A 19,042-nucleotide genomic window follows, 5' to 3' on the forward strand; every position below is an offset into this window, starting at 1 on the left:
ACATGTCATGGCAAATGCACAAACATGAAGACAAACCAAATGGCTTTCAAATAACCTAGATTAAATACCTTGCCTGTCGGGTATGTGGCCTCATTATGAGTTGGAAGAATAAGCCAGTCTTCTTTATGGGCTTCATTACAAGCACCAGAAAGTAAATACACAATTATGGAAAGATTTCAGTGATGTCCAGTTACTATTATATACTTGGCTGATGTCAAATAACGCAATATGATGATCGGATCAAGGTAGCAATTAAGACTGAATAAGACAATGAATAATTTCTAATAACAAACTCATTAAATAATTACAAGCAGGTAGTGAGATTGAATTGTGATATTTGAGAGAAAAAAAAAAACCCTTGTCATTAGTTCTGCATTAAGGAATTGAAAGAGATGTTCTTTAATCTAATATTCAACTGGTTTTCCAGAGGCATGTCCCTTAATGTAAATGTCTGATAACTGATGGAGGAAGACTGTCAAGGAAATTGTTTTCTTAGTCTCCAGATACAAAAGCTACTGTGATTTTTGTGCTTCCCCCGTCCCTGCTGCTTAAGCAGCTGCCATTTAACTTTTGCTGGATTCTCCCCAACTTACCTGAGAGTCCAGAGCTGGCAAAGGTCAAAAGCCCACAGTTCAGTGTTGTTAGACCAGCACCTTTTAGCCTCCTACTAGTCTGCCTCCAAACTTAGAGACTGATCTCTTTTAAAGGACTACAGTTTCACCACACATTCACACACTGAAGTCTCTGCCCCATAAGGCAAAAATGAGACAGATTTTGAACCTTTTTTTTCATAAGTAGTATGATCATTGTTCCTAGAACCAGCTAACAATGGTTAGGTTACATCTAAGTGCCAGTGGCAGTTTCTTAAGCAGTGATATATGTCAGTCACGTATAGCCAGTGACAGGAGTCTTACATGTCCTCTTTCTCTCAATGCACTGTCTAGGATGGAGATGGGTTCTTTGCTTCGTGTGCTGGTGTTGGTGGCCAGAGAGAGAGTGATGGTCCTCCTAATGGTCTTTAGATAGTCCTTCCTCATTGCTCCCACCTCCATACTTCAGTGTGTTCCCTGCACCCTCGGCACAATCATTAGTTGTCTTATTCCAAGTAGTCTTTAAGACAGTAGGCTGTAATCCTGAATGGCTCTTGTCTTCAAAATGGGCTCTGATAATTTCCCATCAAGTAATTTCCAGAAAAAAATATACTTAAAAAGACCCCAAAAAACCTTACATGTGGAGCTCATGTTGGAAAAACACGAGCCTGGGACTAACAATTAGTTACCTTTAATGACGTTAATGACTAACTTAGCACATGCATTCTCACATTCTGTCATTAACTCATGACAGCTCTATCCTGGAATCGTGCAAGAGAAATTATGAGAAAGCTGTGGGGCCTTATTCCAAGCAACAGCTCTGGATCATGCCAGTGACTTACAGATCTAACCAGTCAACGTTGCACTTACTCTGAAATGATGTGGTTTCACTAGACCTCCTCAGATATGGCCCTTGAATACACCAATATACACCATTCATATACTGTGTTGGCTTCATTCTACTATTGCCTTCACAAGACCAATTTCAAAATTTGTATCTTGAAAGGACCATGGAGGGCTTTCAGCAAAGAGGAAGTCACATGAAGACAGACTACTACAGAAACAAACTGTAGAGGTCTCTGAAGACCAGAAAAAATACCTAGATAGTCAGGGAGTAATAGCTGAGAATCCATTAAAAAAAGGGAAGTGATAAACAAGGTCTGACAGTACCTAATACACCACAGAAAAAATCCAGTTTGAGTATTTTGTAGGCCAAATTTGCAGTGTCACTAATGGTATTACCATTTTACACCACCAGAAAACTAGGCTGACATATTAGATGCAGCCATTAAGTCTTGGCTCCACCGTCACATCTGCCTGAATCATACCTGGAAAAGCCTTTCCCATACCAAACTCCTTGCTTTACCTGTGAAGACTGTCCCACATGCCAGCAGAGCTCTCTTTCACTTTTGCTGCTGACTTTTTTAAAAGTAGAAAAAAGTCCATATTTATTCAAAAGAGTAGTACTCCAGCAATAACAGTGTTAAAATGCTTATTCTTGCTATCCATATGAAGTTTTGACCTCTCTACAGGAAGCTAAACTCAAACTAAAGTAAATCTTACTCAGTCTCATTAATGTGGACCATTCTTACTTGAATAAATTAGCTTCTGTGACATTCATCTCCCATTTGCACATCTGTAGGCTTTTCCATCTGTCAAACAATTCAGTCTGCTTCACCCTAAAAGACAAAAGAAGGAAAATAAAAATGCAATTTATTTCAAGGACTTCATTTCCTAAAACAGCTGTAGCCAGGGTACCATGCAGTAGGCTTTTGATAGGGTAAAGCAGTCAGTCTATCCAGTGCAAAACTTACCACTTTTATTTCTTTTTCTGCTCAGACACAGCAACTCTAAGCCACATACACATACACACAGGTACTGATGGAGCTCTTCAGATGTTTGGGACTGATGCCTGATAGGCATTCTCCATTTCTTCAGGATAAAAAATGCAATATCAAGCAAGAAGCATCTACTGTACCAAAGCCTGTCCACAGTCTGCTGAGAGGCTAATGAGTGTCTAGCGACTACAGAGTCTTTGAGGGGAAAAGTTGCACCTACCAGAAGGGCCCAGAGAAGGTAGTATTGGAAAAGAGGATACTTCGATAATTCGGCCAACTACCATTATATTTGGGTGAGATTATCTCAATCCATGAGTTCCTACAGAACAGCACTGTTGGTAAATCTATTTTGTAAACTGCAATAACACATGTGTAGGGATAAACATCTGAAAGAGTAAGAGGACACAAAAAGCTCTTTACTTAAGGACCTCTCCCTCCCTCCCTGTAAATAAACATACTTCTTGTTATATCAAAAAATTACACCCCTACTTCCACTAGGCTGATACAGGATGACACATTTTTGGTGATACCATGCCAACCACTTGTACCTTAGAGTTCATACATATTCTTCTGGTTTTGGACAACAGAGATAACAAAGGCCTTGCACATACCTAGAGTTAGGGAGCAATGTCAGAATCTCGCAGGGAAATTTTGAAGTCCTGATTTCTTAAAGACTGATAGGTCTTAATGAGTTCTCTTCAGGCTTGAGGGCTTTGAATGTTTGAATAAAGCAAAGACTTTTAAGATAATTATATGTTTAAAGTGAACAGAAGTTAGGATTTCCCAGGCTGTGGAATTTACAGGAAGGAATTAGGTCATATTGTACTTTCTTTAGCCCACCAGAGCACATTAACTTGGAAATCTTCCATTACCGTAAGGGCTGACTTAGGAAATGTAGCACATTAGAAGCAAGCACATCAGAAGAACCCAGTATAGTAAAAGAGCTTAATGTCAAATGGCATATATCCTAAAAGCTAGCCTAACTCTATGCAGCTGAGCAGGATTCCACTACATTCTGTGCGCCACTGGGTAAGACAAAGAGAAATTAGTAATTCTCTGTACCATCTGAGAAGTATGCAGAAAAGCAATTCAAATCTCCCTGTCTTCAGCAGAACATTGGCAGCAGTGTCACATTCTCACCCCTTCTTTTTATTTTAAGCACTGCAAGTCAGCAAGCAGTGCAAAGCTGTTACTCATGTATCCCTCATCCCATACCAAACAGAGAAGACAAGGACATAACCTACATTTTCCTGTGCACAGAATCAGTGAGGGAGACGTGCTTAAAACTCATGTAGACCTGGAGCAACAAATTGTATTTGCTGTAGCCTTGACTGCTTAATGCTATGCGCTTGTATAGCTCCACTTTCAATTTAGATTCTCAGTGCACCACACAGACCTTTAATAAGCCTTGTGGATTTTCGCTAAGGTTACTAAACCACTGGGTTTAGATATGGTAAGGGATTAAGCATCATTGAAGCACTTAAATTCAGTGCAATGCTGTAAATGCAAAGGGGCAACACAAAAATACCCTGCTTTACTCTGTCCAGTGAGCTCCATTGGCAACCTAACTTTTTTGCCTGATTCTGTCTCTGTGGCTTCAGAGGTACATCTTATTCAACTCATTAGTCTTCTGATGAACATACAGGACCACAAAAGACAAAATATAGATATTTTATTATATCTCAGAATCGCATTTGCCTACTTCTTCGTGAGTGCTGTTAACTTGTGAAACTCACTGCTGCAGGAAATTGTAGAGGTTGAAAGTACAAATGAGTTCAGAAAAGATCTAAACAAGTTAACAGAGAGGTCTGTTGTCCACTCTGACTACTGTAGTCTAGTCACCACCTACCACTCAGCAAGTCCCCATGCCAGTATTTGTTATCAGGAAGGGCTAATCTTTTTCCTTCATTTCTTAGCCTTCACTGCTGGCCACTGTCAATCATAGAGCCTTATGGATGGATGGACACTTGCTATGAGTCAGTCTGGACTGATCTTCTTCTTCAGTTACGCTCAGTAGAAGAGCTGGCATATAATATTACAAATAATATTACTCTGTATTTTATTCTAAATAGTGATACTGAGCCTGACCAAGATGTCTCAATGTATGTGAAATGCCTCCAGTTTTTTTCAAAAGGACCTCAGATTGAATTCAGATGTGACTACTTGCACATATAAAAGAACTTCAGGAATCCTTCATGAGATCCCTATGGACGGGATCTCTTAAGCTTTGTATCTCTGACAATCTTATTGTAAGATAACATTTTCTTCCTTCCTGAGAAATATCCTTTTAGCAAACATTCATTCATACTTACATAGACAAAACCTTCACCTCAATGATGTCCTGCCGTAATTCCAGGCATTTTGTAGAGTTGTATTCCAAAGGCCCTTCATAAAATTCAAAATACCTGAAGAAGGACAAGAAAAAAGATTATAAATAACGCTTAGACTGGAATACTTGTCTTACATATCAACTGAAGTTTGCTTGAAGTTGTGATTTATGATTTCTGCCTAACAAGACTACACTGACGGGCCCACAGGCAGGTTACTGCTTCACAGGAAAACACAGATGTTGCTGGTTGTAGAAAAGCCACCCATGCCTTGTTTGTCCATCTCTACAAAAGTTCCTCTATCTTGTAGGCACCAACAAGCTACCTTTTCCAGCAGTCAGCACGTGGCAGCTGCCACTGAAAGTTGGAGGAAAGCACTGATTGCTTAAGGAACACCGTTCCCATCCTTCGGGTGTCTGAATGTGCTGACAGTTTAAAAATCAGTTCCTTAAATTTTGCTGTTAGGTGGAAAGCAAAGTGCTAGAGGTTGCATTTTGCCCATGGAGACTGTTGCATACCTCTAAGCTATTGAGTTTTTTGTTGGGATTTACTTTTCTGGTATATTTGGAGGGGATTCTTAAAAAAAATTGAAATGGTTTTGAGAACAAAAGGATTCGAATACTCACAGCACAAATGACAGAAATATTCTTAACTAAAATATAGCAATAAATGTTTACTTTTTTGGTTAAATTCCAGCCATCAGACTGGAGTGAAGGGAAACAAAAACACAATGGTAGATACTCATGTTTAGGGGCCAGAGAAAACACAGGCTGTCCAGTGAATTCAATGAGACTGTACTGAAACGACAAGAAAGATTTAGGGTTTAAACCAACCTTTGTATCAGTTTAACCACTTATCATCAGAAGTCTGTATTATGAACTAATTCCTAAGAACTGCACATACTCCTAAAGCAGTTATGGCATAATGAAGAAATACAAGGAGATGAACTGGAGGAATAGGTATTATGACCAAAGATAGAGCAAGTTATTTTGATGGATCCTTTAAAATCTCAGAATTTATGAGGCTGTAACTCTAAACTATCTTTCAAATTTTCAATATAAAAGAAAAGTATAAGATTCCTGGAAGAGAAATGTAGCATTTTGGTTTTGCATTATTTTAAAAGAACAACAAAATTCATGTTTGACCTGAATGTCTGTTCAGTTCTGAACATATAACCCTAAAGTAGGAAAGCCTTGTTAGTTTCCTTAGTAGTTTATGCTTATAGTTAATAAAAAAATTTGCGAGATCCAATGTTTGATCTGTTCTGGAGAAGTGGTAAGCATTCACACCTCCCAGGGGAACCGTAGGAAGGGAGAGCATCCAGAAAATAACATCTCCTGCTACCTCCAACAGGGCCTTCAAAGGCCAGAAGCATCTAAAAACATACAGCTTCTGAATTTTGCCTTGTAAGTACATCCAGAAACCAATCTGATAGAGCAGGGAAGAGGCAAACCTACAGAAGGGAGAAAGGGAATATTGTATGCAACTGGAAAAAGCCCAAGAGCTTCCCAAAGCAATCTGCTACCAACTGGGAACATTTCTATCCTGTCAAATGGTACTTTAAGATGTGTCTCCTTCACCTCTCCCTGAGGTTTTCAACACCTCAGCTTTGCCAAATCCCAAACCAATCATTTCTGTGATCCAGTGAGAGGCACAAACTTTGAGACTGAAAGGAAGAAGGACACACTTAGGAGGTGGCAGGAGAATAACATAAATTCCTAATAAAGAAAACTTTAAAAAATATGACTATTTGGAAATGTGTTTGCATAGTCTTCAAGCCAACAAATATGTTTTTATGAGTTTTGTAGAGGACATTATGTATTTAAAGTGCTCCATAATCTATGACAAAGCTGGGTGTCCTGGTTTCAGCTGGGATAGAGTTAAATTTCTTTGTAGTAGCTAGTATGGGGCTGTGCTTTGGATTTTTGCTGGAAACAGCGGTGATAATGTGGAGGTGTTTTAGTTGTTGCTAAGTAGCGCTTACACTGGTCGAGGACTTTTTCAGCTCCCCGTGCTCTGCCGGGGGCACAAGAAGCTGGGAGGGGGCACATCGGGACAGCTGACCCAAACTGACCCACGGGGTATTCCGTATCATATGGTGTCATGCTCAGTATATAAAGCTGGGGAAGAAGAAGTGTGGGATATCTGGAAAGCCAAGGACACGTAGTGAACAACCCAGGATCAGACTGTGTGGATTTAATCTGCCTGTGAAAAAGAAGGCCTCAAGGATGTTGCAAGTTAAAACCAATGTATGTAGCTATTACTAACAAATGTGATTTTGTATTTCCCAAGGCTTACAAAGTAGCATTGTACAAACTTACTGTGGGGACGTGCAGGATGGCATTACGTCTTCCTGAGAAGTTGCAAATTCCAAGGTTGGCCACAGACGCTACTCAACAGGGGCCGCATCCCATCCCATCGGCGGGAGTGTCTCATTATAGGGTAGCAAAACCAGGACAATCCACATTCGGGAGTTGCTGATGCTGCTAGTGGCTATCCTTATGATAAAGCCCAAGGCTATACTGACCAATTAACAATAGGCTTGTGTGTAATAAACAATAGGCTTGTGTGTAATAAGTTGATTACAGAGCTATATTAACCGTGCTGTGTCTGTAATAAACTGGTATTTGCTTGATCACATTGGTCATGTGCTGTGTCCGTGACTTCCGCGTCAGCAAAGAAGGAAGGGGGGACATTGGGAGTGATGCTGTTTGTCTTCCCAAGTAACCGCTACGTGTGAGGGAGCCCTGCTTTCCTGGAGACGGCTGAGCAACCTGCCTGCCCGTGGGAAGTGGTGAATGAATTCCTTGTTTTGCTTTGCTTGTGTGTGCGGCTTTTGCTTTACCTATTAAACTGTCTTTATCTCAACCCATGAGTTGCCTCACTTTTACTCTCCCGATTCTCTCCCCCGTCCCACCAGGGGGGAGTGAGCGGCTGCGAGGTGCTTGCCTGCTGACTGGGGCTAAACCACGACACTGGGAAAAGACTTGTTTGGCCTCCAGAAGGGAGATAAAGTTCATGCAACTTGAACCTTCACCTGGTTTCTTACCAAAAGGTGTGGGCCCTCCTTCCAACTCAGTTGTTCACCTGGACATTCACTCTTTACTAAAGAGTGGCCTAAATACATTGCACTGCACATCTCCTGCGTGCCTGGCTTGTTGAGCTGGAGCTGAGCAATTTGTGTATTTTGAAAGCTGCTCCAGCTGAAGTTGGATTAAGAGCTCACCTGATTACACCAGGGCAAAGCCCTGCATGGATGTACTCCAGATAGATTTCCAAAACTAAACTGAAATTTCTTTCTGTGGAGCCAACACCACAGGACTTCTTGCTGAACACAGAAGAATTTTATGGGGGTGAAGGAGTTCCCTCTGGCTACCAGTCCAGACAACGTTTTCGTCCTCCTGCAACCCTCATTTTTCTTAGTGTGTTTTGCAGTATCCATTCCTTACTTTTTGTTCTTTGAGTCAGGCAAGACTGGGACCCTGAATGCGCATGTTCGGCACAGTAGCTAAAGGCAGGCATACATCGCCATGCAACACTCAGCACATTACACACAACTCCTACCTCTTTGGGCATAAGGGGGATAGCAATGGCTATCAGCCTCATCCTCGCCTTTCACCTAACACTGGTTGTCAGTACCCTGTATGTGCCTCAGGACAGATAAGAATGGCAAAAATCTAGATTAACTTGTGTTTTTATCTTTCCTGCACAGCTCTGGCTCTGCTGCTAAGTGAGAGAACTGCAGCTCAGATGTCAAGCTGCACATGCTATCACATGGGAAAGCTGGCTTCAGCCTGTGGCACTGGAGACAAAGATGTCATTTTATGAAACACAGATGAAATTTTCTGAGTCCCAGAGATTCCCGTTGGTCATTGCCTGTTTACCCAATCCACAAACCAAAACCAGAAATGGAAAAGGATGTGTTACCAAAGCAGCAGAAGGGTAAGGAGGACAGGATTAGGTAAAAAATAAACCACCCCTGGATCAGAAAGGAAATGCATGAGGCAGTATTGCATTTTTAGGAGAGTTATTCCACTAGCCTACAGCTCCAAAAAGCACAGGACTGTCCTGTAAGTCACTAACTCTCACAGTAGCTCCAGCTTTTCCAGCAGAGTCACTGGCAACAGCAAATTCACCACTTGGCACCTTGTGGGAGTGCAGAGGGAGGATCCATGAAACAGGCCAGATGACACACTGCCAGTGGGACACCTACATGCCTCCCACAGCAAAGGCAGGGGACGCTGCCGCCAGTGTCCCTTCTGCACCGAGTGGGGAGAAGATGCTACTGGCCAAGGAGTGAGCTTGATTGAAACCAACTCATCCTGCCTGAGCTGCTGAACAATCGTCACCTGGGCTGTCATTCATACACCCTGAACCACATCTGAAGCAGCCAGCCAGATGCTAAACCTCCTTAGTGTTAATGCTACTGATGCTGTAGCACTTAGTTTGCAAGCATTAATAACTCTAGAGCGGCATTAAAGAATACACGAGATGGTATATAGGCGATACACACAAAAAAAATTTCTTCTCTTTCTTTCAAGGGTGTTTTGTGCTATTTATTTGCTTCACAGTAATTCCCCTCCTGCTACAGGCGCTGAGGCAAATTAACAGAAGCAGCTCCCCAGAGCACCAGCCAACCTCTTCCCACAGAAATGCTTCACATTGTACTTTCCCAGAATACAGCTTTTCCACAGCACTGGCCTCTAGCACAAGGAACATGGGTTCCCTCAGCCCCCACGGATGTCCTTTAAACCCAGCTCCTCTGCTCAGCAGGGTCTGGTCCTGCTGGGTGTGTTTGGAGACCAGCCCCCACGCTCTCCCAGAGGAAGCGTCAGTCTCACCCACTCTCTGGGCTCTGAGTGCTGCTTCTGCTTATTAACTCCCACTCTAATCCATGTAGTTCCCTGTGAACGAAGACGCATTTGCCTGTCAGAAAGCTTAATTAGCACAAATGGAAACTGTCCTCCCCATCACCTTCCTCAATCTGATATCCAGCTAAGAAGCAAGGGTGTAGTGCAGTTTATTTTGATTTCTGTTCTTGATTAGTGACAAATGACAAACCTGGCTACACTACCCCTTTTGCCATAGAAAAGGGCTGTGTTTCAGCTTTCCAAGAATGACAGTCATATTTTATATCCATAAAACAGTGTTGACATGTCACCACCAGAATGTCCTCTGCTGCATTGACTTTGACTCCTCTGCTGAGATCTAAACAGCTTTTATCCCTCAAAGGTCACAAGTCTACAGGAAAACCAATGCAAGAATTCATTCTTCTTTACAGTAAGGAACACAACTACAACTGAATCACAACAAATGTCATACCTGCACGTGGGATTGCACTTTCCCGGGGTACTGGGTACTACACACCACTCATGGCTCTATGTCCTTCCAGTTCAACTGAAGCTTTCAAATCTATGACATTTTCCAGGATCAAATCCTGTATCTGAACATCACACAAGCTGCAAGTGCCCAGAGAGTACTCTTTTTTTATGGTTCACAGTACTGAATACCCAGAAATGAGATGCTATTCACTCGGTAATTTTCCATTTTTGACTAGCTGAGACTTTATTTTTCCCTAACCTTCATGTCTCCCATTGCAAGCTCACTTCCAGCTGAGCAGCTTACTGAGCTCGCTAGTGAGAGAAAGATTTGGTTTCCCAGTACACTAGCTAACTCTTAGGTCTTTGATAATCTCCAGTTGGGCTGCTCCTGCTTTCATCAAAAGAAAGATTTTCTTGATCATGCTACATGAATTAAAAAGCCTGAGACTTCAATCCTGCCTTCAACTGATATTTGGATTGAAGCACTGATTTGTCTGACACAGTGGACAAAGGTTTTAAAATATAATTGAGTGTAATTGTCGGGCATCTTTTAAACAAGACCATTTTCTCCTGACGCCTTCCCATTTAACTTGTTCCTACAGTGCTGGTTCTGTACTGTTCGCAGGGAGGCTGCAGCACTTACACTGCAAGAGCACAGTGTAGCACAGGAAGGATTCCACCTACCCTGCAGGAAAATCAAAGATCTTTCCAAAAATACACGTTATCCAGTGACTAAGAAATGAGAATAAATGAACCAAGCCCTGCAGGCTTCCACTAAATACTTATTAAGAGAACTGTCCAATTAGCAGTGCCTGTACTCATCAGTATGGGCAGATCCATGGCCAGCCTTGGGTCTAGATTCACCTTCCCTACTCAGGAACCTTGCAAGTGTGTCAGAGCACACTCCCCAGAGCATGCATGGGCTCGCATTCATCTGGCAGGGTCAGCATGGGATCTTCAGACCCATGTAGCAAAAACAGTGCTGAGGTGGAACATATCATGGCCATATGGGCTCTGGAAAACCCATTCAGAGCAAAGCAAACTAGGTGTTGACTTCATCAGAAAGTACATTCTGGGTGAACCACCAAATCCTGCTAGCCTTTGCTTCTATTAATATTTCTATGCAACAACATAAAAAATGACAAGATTTCATCAAAAGGTTTAAGGACCTGAAATCAATACAGTGATCTTTTTCCCCAAAGAGTGCATCCTGTCACGCCCATGGTATATTCTCCTAAGATTACTTTGACCCTATTTGGAAAGCATGATCCTCATTCAGCAGATGAACAAGCTGATGTGGAGGCTGATTGACAGGTAAGTCCATGTCAGGAAGGAACAGGGACCTTGGGTTCTGCTCTCATAGACACTGCCTAGACTACATGATTATCACCAAGAAAAAGAGCAGCCTCTGACATTGAGGGAAGTCATAATGCCACTACACTACACCTAGCAAAAGAAAACACCTGTGGACGAACTGATGTTAAATGAGATCCCCCTGCTGTGAGAATTGGCAAGTGAAGCAGAAATGTTTGATGCCCTTTGATTAATTTACACTTCACTAGGGATGCGGCACAAAAAAATCACATTGCTGCATGTGTTGTTTCTGCTGTTCGAGAGCCTGTGTTGACTTTATACCAGGATGGTGCTTGAAAGACTGAACTGAAAGAGAAGATGCTGTGGGCATGAGGGAGGAGGCTGGAGAAGCAACAGTCTTCTTTTCTACAGGTTGATGAAACTATTTGACTACCTCCTCCTTGAGGACAACAAATATAAAAAAGATGGTTCTCATTCCTCCTGGCTACCATGTGCTGATGCTAATGTCACTGGCATTAACAGGTTTAATCTTTTACTACCTTCATCTCTAATGCTACTACATGTAGTAGGTGTCTAACTGATCAAGAACTTTCAGTATGTGACTGTAGCTGGGAACAAAATGCATCATTATAAACTGTGTCATGTGAAAAAATAAGAAAATATAAGCAAGAGAACATGGTCATACATCTTTGTATATGTTACGTGGTAACAGCTCTTCTGAATTACTGCATCCAGTTCTGATATTTCAAGTGTGAGGGTTTCAGACACTGGCAAGAGGTACGAAAGGACCTGCAGAAAAGATTCAGGTTCCAAAAATTATGAGAGGCATATGAAGCTTAATCTAAACAAACGGTGACTGAGTAAGGAGACACTGCACCAGGAAGAAATTGCTACTAGCAGGAAGCTTTTCAATACAGCACAGCAAGGAAGGAAAAATTGTACCCGATGCCTGGAATCTGAAGATAGAAATGGCATCTTTAGTTCAAGGCCAGTTGTCTTTCTAGAAGAACTGGAGTAAACAAACAAAAGTCAGGAGCTGGAATTCTTGGACAGGGACTCATGCTACCCAAGAGATTCACATAGCTGGGATTAAAAGCTATTAACTCATGAACCTCCTGATCATCCACCTAGGATGTTTTGAAATGCTTGGCTAGATTTGTCTACTTACAGTGTCAGAAGTTTTTCTGGGTTTTGGTAATAGATGGCATCCGAAGCATCCATCCACCAAGACAAGGGCAATTTCCCAAGATACCCTGCCTATCTTACAAAAGAGATATTTTTACATGTGAAAAAAACCACAAACAAACAAACAAACAAAAAAACCCACAGACCTAAATTCATAAGTTTGAGGCTTTTATATTTCTGTCCATTAAAAGCAGTTCGTTGATAGCTCTATGTACCTCCCAAGCAACCTTAGAAAAGTGCATGCATCCATCTGTCATAGAGGTGCTCCTCTTCTGGATTCTTTATTTGATCTGGTCTTGTGGCTTTGCAGACAGTTTACACATTGGTAGAGTTAAGATGATAGCTATGTTACCCTGAGGGTATGTTTTTCATCATGACTATGAAAGCTTCTGGAAACTGGCACTGGCTGATCACTGCCGTTCTGATTTCGATCTCCTGTCTTCATGTCTCAACAAACAGATCATCTGTGATTGCTTGGCTTTGCTGTCCAATGCCACACCAGCAGTGTGAATTGACCAAGCAACCACTCCAGCCAATGCCACGTTGTTCCCTTCTCATCTGTTCATATATTTGGGAGCCAAGTCTCTCCAAAATTCCAGCCTAATATACTAGCCTATACAGCTCTACCAAAACAGCAACCGGGGCAACAGCAGAAGCTAGAGCAGAAACAGCCTTAAATGACATAGCAAACTCTAGGCTACCTCCTGCAGTTTGTTCACCCACCTGGGATAAGCCCACCTTGCAGACCATGCTTATGAATCAACACCGCTACCCCTTGTGCTTCCTGGGCCTTCTCTCACACAGACTGCCACTCAACCTTGTTTAGAAGTTTTCTCACTGTACAATGTGTCACCCCTAGAATGATTTATTGGAGAGATTACTGAATTCTAGTTTTAGGGACACTTTCGTGTTTCTTTTCTTTTCTTTCACAGTCACTGTATCAAAGCAGCATTGGCTCCTGACAAGCAGCCGTGGGGTATGCTGCAGGAGTCCTATTTCACCAGTGTCATTTCAGAACTCTTCCAATTTTTGATAAACTGCTGTTTGGCTGTTTTAATCAAGCCCATTCCCATTACTCTGATTGAAATAAGCTGCTGATGCTGTTATCCATATGACCACCTGGGAGGCATAACAAAACACATGAATTTACACATCAATAACATCTCAAAAAAACATATTTTAGTTTATCATTGCAAGCAATGGCTTTTTTTTTTCCCCTTCTGGTTCTTAGAATTTTAGTATCTTTGTATACGAAGCCTAGCACAATGACTTTAGGAACATCTTCAGCTCCTGTCCTGGCCAATGAGGTCTGAAGTCTCAAGCCCTTACACACATTTTTGTAAAATGCGTATTTGACTAATCCAATTGATTATACTTTCTATTTTGCAGCCACTGGGGACAAAGCTCCAGGTTGTCAGACTGGAGAATTCAGTGTACAAATTGACAGGCCCAAAAGTATAAAGCTCATGTCTCCTCTCACCCACCAAAGGCTTCTGTGGTCTCACCACATAAGTCCTACGTTGAACCTTATCTTCAGCTCAGATGGACTGAAGGTGGCAGAGGACACCGTAACCCAACTAATATGGCAGATAGATCATCATATCATTAAGCAGCTTCCTGGCAATGAAAAATGCTTTAAGCATGAAGACTCACAAACCCAGTAAGTCACAAAACATATTAAAAGGAGAATAGAGGAATCAGGGATCTAAGAAGTAGTTTCACATGTTACTTCTCATAACCAGCATCAGATAGAACCCTTTACCTGATTCTCCACAAGGTTGTAAGATTTATAATATTTAGCACAAGATAAAAAGCAAAAGGAAGAAATCTGAGCAATGGCTGATATGTAAGAATGAAAAATAAGCGTGTTTCACAATTGGTTGACATTGCACCTGAGTGAGGGTTTCAAAGACCCTGGCAGCCCATCTAGTCCTCCTTTAGTTGAAAGTACACATCCCTGTGGCTTTGGGGAGTTGTTGAGTGTTTCACTTTTACTCCTTGCAAGTACTCACAACTTCTGTGCTACGCAGAAGACCTGCAGCAATGCAATATGCATCAAAATGAAGTTTTTGGTGTCCAAAAAGCCCCAGCAAATAGAGATCTCTTTTGGGCATCTACCCACAGCAATATTAAATGCCACAAACATGACCCACACTCTCAGTTGTACCACACGCTGAGCAGATCTCATGATATTAGCTTTTATCTCCATGGACTGGTTCTACGCAATCTGAAGAAGTGTCTTATGCACTGGGATGAAAAACCTTGGTTAGCTTGCTTACTGTGCCGTAGTGGAGCTGTCTGCAATCAGAGTAGGCCTTGTTTTTCAAAACTGTAATGAACTCCCCTGGACAGTAAAAACATTCCAATTGCAAGCCACACTTTAACTTCTTACATGAGTTAATGTCTGAGTCAGTTTTTACTGAAATCAGATAACATGACGTTCTTCGTTTCTGTCCTGCTTGATCCTTTTCCTGCTGTGTTTAATCTTCACTGTTTATTCGTTTTGATAGGGCCACGACTCTCATGAAGCCTGGCCATCTTGCAATTCTAATGCACTTATTCTCTCAGTGTGCCTTTGCTTTGTAAGTCTTTCATTTTCATCTAATAAATCACTCCTACAGAATGAGTTGTCAATGTCTCTACACCATGTATTAAGTTACTTGATTAAAAAATAAAGAGTAGTTATAGAATATACATGGGTTGATAACACATATGTATGAATAAACATGTATCTATGTATATATATATGGTAAAGCTAATGAAAAGTATATTAATATCTATTTCAATTAATATCTTTAAACACCAAACCTTTCACAAGGAGGTGATAACACACAATAAACTGCAGACCCACACAGTGAAATGTATTTACTGTGTGTATGCTGACATATAATTAGCTCTGTGCACTTTAGATGATGCTCTGAAGGCATGTAAAAATATACAAGTAAAGTCAGTTTGGTAAAATGTAGTCTGCAAGTTTCCCATTTGGTGGAAAGAATTATTCATTAGAGGAAGGCTTGTTTTCAGCTGATATCAACAGCCTAAAGTTGGGTGTCAGATTAAGACTCTCAGGAGGTGTCTTGTGAAAACAGAGTAAGAAAGGTGATCAAAGGTAAACAGCAAACAATTTATGACATAGCTCTGCAGTTATTCACCACACAGTCTCACCTCTGGTCTCACCTCCACATTTATACAGTTCTTTTTTATTTTGCTATTCTATTTTATTTCAGACAGTAAACAAATGGATAAATAATATCTATAGCACACTGATATGCAATATACGTTGCAGCTAGGCTTATCCCTACATCAAAATCCTCACCTTTCAGCTCCACAGTCATTAACATGACAAGGACTTTGAAATTTACATCTTTTATTGATATTATAACCTTTGAAATTTATGCCTAACTTGTGCAGTTTAAGCCTGTTTGCATAAAAACATTTGCATCCTGAACCTCTTTGTCTTTGAGGGAGCTAAATGATTGAGAATAGTACTGTCATTCAGTGCCTCACAACTAGCACGTATTTTGCAGTCAAGGGTTTTCATTCCCTGTCCTGCAATCCATGATGATTCAATTGTCTCTGTCAAGGGTGCCTTGAGGGGGAAATCTATATTTATTAATTCTCTCATGTCTTCAAGAAGGTATCCGTTATTGTGCCACATTCAGTTCTTTTATATGCCAAGTGCCTAGACTTAAGACTTTGCATATGCAGACTATAGATGCATGTATAAAAAAGGCAACAAAGTAGAGACAGATAGGTGGTAGGCAGACAGACAGATAGCTAGATACACTCATACATAGATAGTTATATAGAATGAACCATTTTTCCCTTATTCTGAGCGAAAAAGTGCAGCTTAAGCTGGTTCTTTTTATAAAGAACCATTACTAGTTAAACCAGCCGAGTGGCAGGTAGCACTCACACAGGATCACGTTACAGCAAAGAGCCGTAGCAGGAATTACAGCATTGCTGTGGTTCAGTGAGACTGGGTGATTTTTGGCAGGTCTGACTGTACTTCCGCTTGCCTTTGAAATGCTATCAGCTCCGCAGCGGTAGTGGCATATGGTTACCAAAATATACTGTGATGATACTTTAAAAAAAGATGCAATTTATCCAGAGACAGTCTTATTTATACACAGGTATTAAGTGTTAGCTTCTTTTAATTATTTTATTTTTTCTTTCACTTACAATCTTTCTAAGATTACCCTGTTACTTAATGAACTTGATGCTACACATGACTCAGGATTTTTAACCTCTGCAACTGAGGTTCCAGGAAGATACCCCAAATATTCACCTTATGCCTGTACCCAGATTTGTGCTGATGGCCTGCAATAGCCACAGAGCTTTTTAGGCAAAACTGCAGCCAGTTTCCTGACTACACACATAGCTCTTCATGACCCTTCAGACACGTGTCAGTCAAAAGGAACATACTACAAATCAATAAGTACAGAAAGTGCAGTGACACATCTGTGCTTCTTATATTTTCAAAATAGTGTAAACAAAGGAAATATTCTGTTCTTATCCTGACAGAACACTTTTCCTTTACTAGGCCCTGGAAAGATTTCAAGTTAAACTATGTTTTCTTAGAATACAAATTCTATCATAAAGAAAGCCTTGGGACAGATTCTCCAGTGTGCTCTGCGTGCATCAATACTGTTATGTTGGGACATTGCCCACCCAAGCCCCACTCTCCCACACCGGCACACATAATGTTGGTGGGGGAATGGAAACAGGAGAGGCCAGGACACAGAAGTCACCCCCCTGTGTACTGCAGGGATGCTTATGGCATATTCCAAAAGGGGCCCGATGCCTTAAAGAGGGAAAACAGCACAGCACTTGGGCATCACTGGCATCTCCTGTGCCATGGGGAGCAATACCGAGCAGCCAAAGCAAACTGCAAACCTCACTTTTCATACAGCCTGTGCTCACATCTGTGGTTCATACAAAGAGAGAGAGATCTCCATAGTAATTCCCTTGGGTGTTGGTACCTGGTGCCTGTGTCACTGCCACTCTTCACTGCTCCGTCATCCGTGAAATTAAAGGTGCCGGTCCAATTTGCCAATTCCTCTCCATTCTGCCAGCTAAACTGCAGCCCTCTAGCAAGAAAACGAGGCAGTTGATATTTTATATCATTCATAGGTTACGTCAATTCTCATGTCCTTTTTCTTAACACAGAAACTTGACTATGACAAAAAGATACCAAGAACCACAAGACATCATCTTACTAGTGGAAACAATTCATTTTCACTTCCCACAGACTTTTCAAGTCCTTGGCTGAAAACAACACCAGATGCCCCAACCAAATTGGAAGGTCATAAATCACATACACATGTGTGGAGTAAGGTGGAAATCTCATTCCCAGACACACGAGTGCAAAAAACTGGAGACTTATGTGGAAAACTGCAGGGCCAAAGAAACAAACCCTCCAAACTTCAATTTTACACCCTCACTAGCTGTTAAATGTCATGGGCATTGGGTCCTTCCTCTGATTTCTTGGCCACGCTTGCAAAGGATTTGTCATTTGATGACTTCTCTAAGTCATCAAATATGCTGCAAATGTATTGCTTCTTTTCCCTGGTTAGGAATAAGACATCTTTTAAGCCAATTCATATTAAAATCATCATAACTCCCTGTTTTCCAAACTTTCACAAATTCATTCCAAGACCCATGATGCCTGCAGTCTTCTGGAAACTACACCTATAGTTGGGTAGAAATCTCACATGTATTTAAAAAAACTGGGTCTGAAGAAACATTTGACAACACAAGTCAAAACCTTCCCTTAGCTCAGAAGTCAATGAAAAAGAATCTTGCAGATTGTTATTTTTAATCTTTTCCATTTTAACCCAGTTTCATGATTTCAGAAGCCTGGCAGCTGAATTGTGAACATTTGGTGCTGCCAATGATAAAAGTTAACTTCCTGGCTGGGCTTTGCGGGGACAGCAAGGAAGCAATCTGCCAGCCTGCTTTGCCCGAAAGAAAGGTCATCCAGGACCCTGCTAGTTTTCTTGGTCAAGATGCTTACTGCAAGGCCTGGAGAATCTCTCAGACCACATCCATCCTGTAGTCTAATTGGCAGCAGCTATAAGCATAGGAAATTAAGAAGGAGTAATATGGGGCGTTAAAATAAGGCCACTTTGCTTCCTGCAGCAGAAAAAGAGAGTAGCTTCAAAAACCTATAGTAGGAGTTTATTTGTTCTGAATTGTACAAAAGGGTGCACATAACTTCTTGCTGTCATAGGTGTTTTAAGACAACCTTGCCTAACCTCAAATACCTGAAGTGCAGGCATTTCCACATGAGGAGATTTTCTTCATTCTTGAAAATCAGTAGAGTTTGGCTCAGTAAAGTTAGTCTAGGGAAAGATTCACCCAATCAAAGGCTGGCCTTCACCCTAGGGTGAACTTGTCCATCCTGCAAACTCTTCCTCCATCAGCAGTTCAGGGAGCCCAGGGTTGCTTGTACTGTGGGCATGCAC

The 19,042-nt window shown here is 41.4% G+C and overlaps 1 protein-coding gene across 3 annotated transcripts in view; it reads right to left on the reverse strand.

The window, feature by feature from the left end:
• Window positions 1-19,042, reverse strand: part of ST8SIA5 (ST8 alpha-N-acetyl-neuraminide alpha-2,8-sialyltransferase 5) — a 68,915-nt gene that overhangs the window by 12,639 nt on the left and 37,234 nt on the right. For 2 of the 3 annotated variants that reach the window (XM_075078939.1, XM_075078937.1), the window contains exons 3-5: window positions 17,558-17,665; window positions 4,741-4,833; window positions 2,183-2,269 (exon numbers count right to left, since the gene is read on the reverse strand). In XM_075078939.1, coding sequence (XP_074935040.1) covers window positions 2,183-2,269; window positions 4,741-4,833; window positions 17,558-17,665 — 288 coding nt within the window. The remainder of the gene's footprint in view (window positions 1-2,182; window positions 2,270-4,740; window positions 4,834-17,557; window positions 17,666-19,042) is intronic. The other variant, XM_075078940.1, reaches the window with a different exon arrangement.

Source organism: Phalacrocorax aristotelis, chromosome Z, assembly GCF_949628215.1.
Source record: "Phalacrocorax aristotelis chromosome Z, bGulAri2.1, whole genome shotgun sequence".
NCBI classification, from domain to species: Eukaryota; Metazoa; Chordata; class Aves; order Suliformes; family Phalacrocoracidae; genus Phalacrocorax; species Phalacrocorax aristotelis.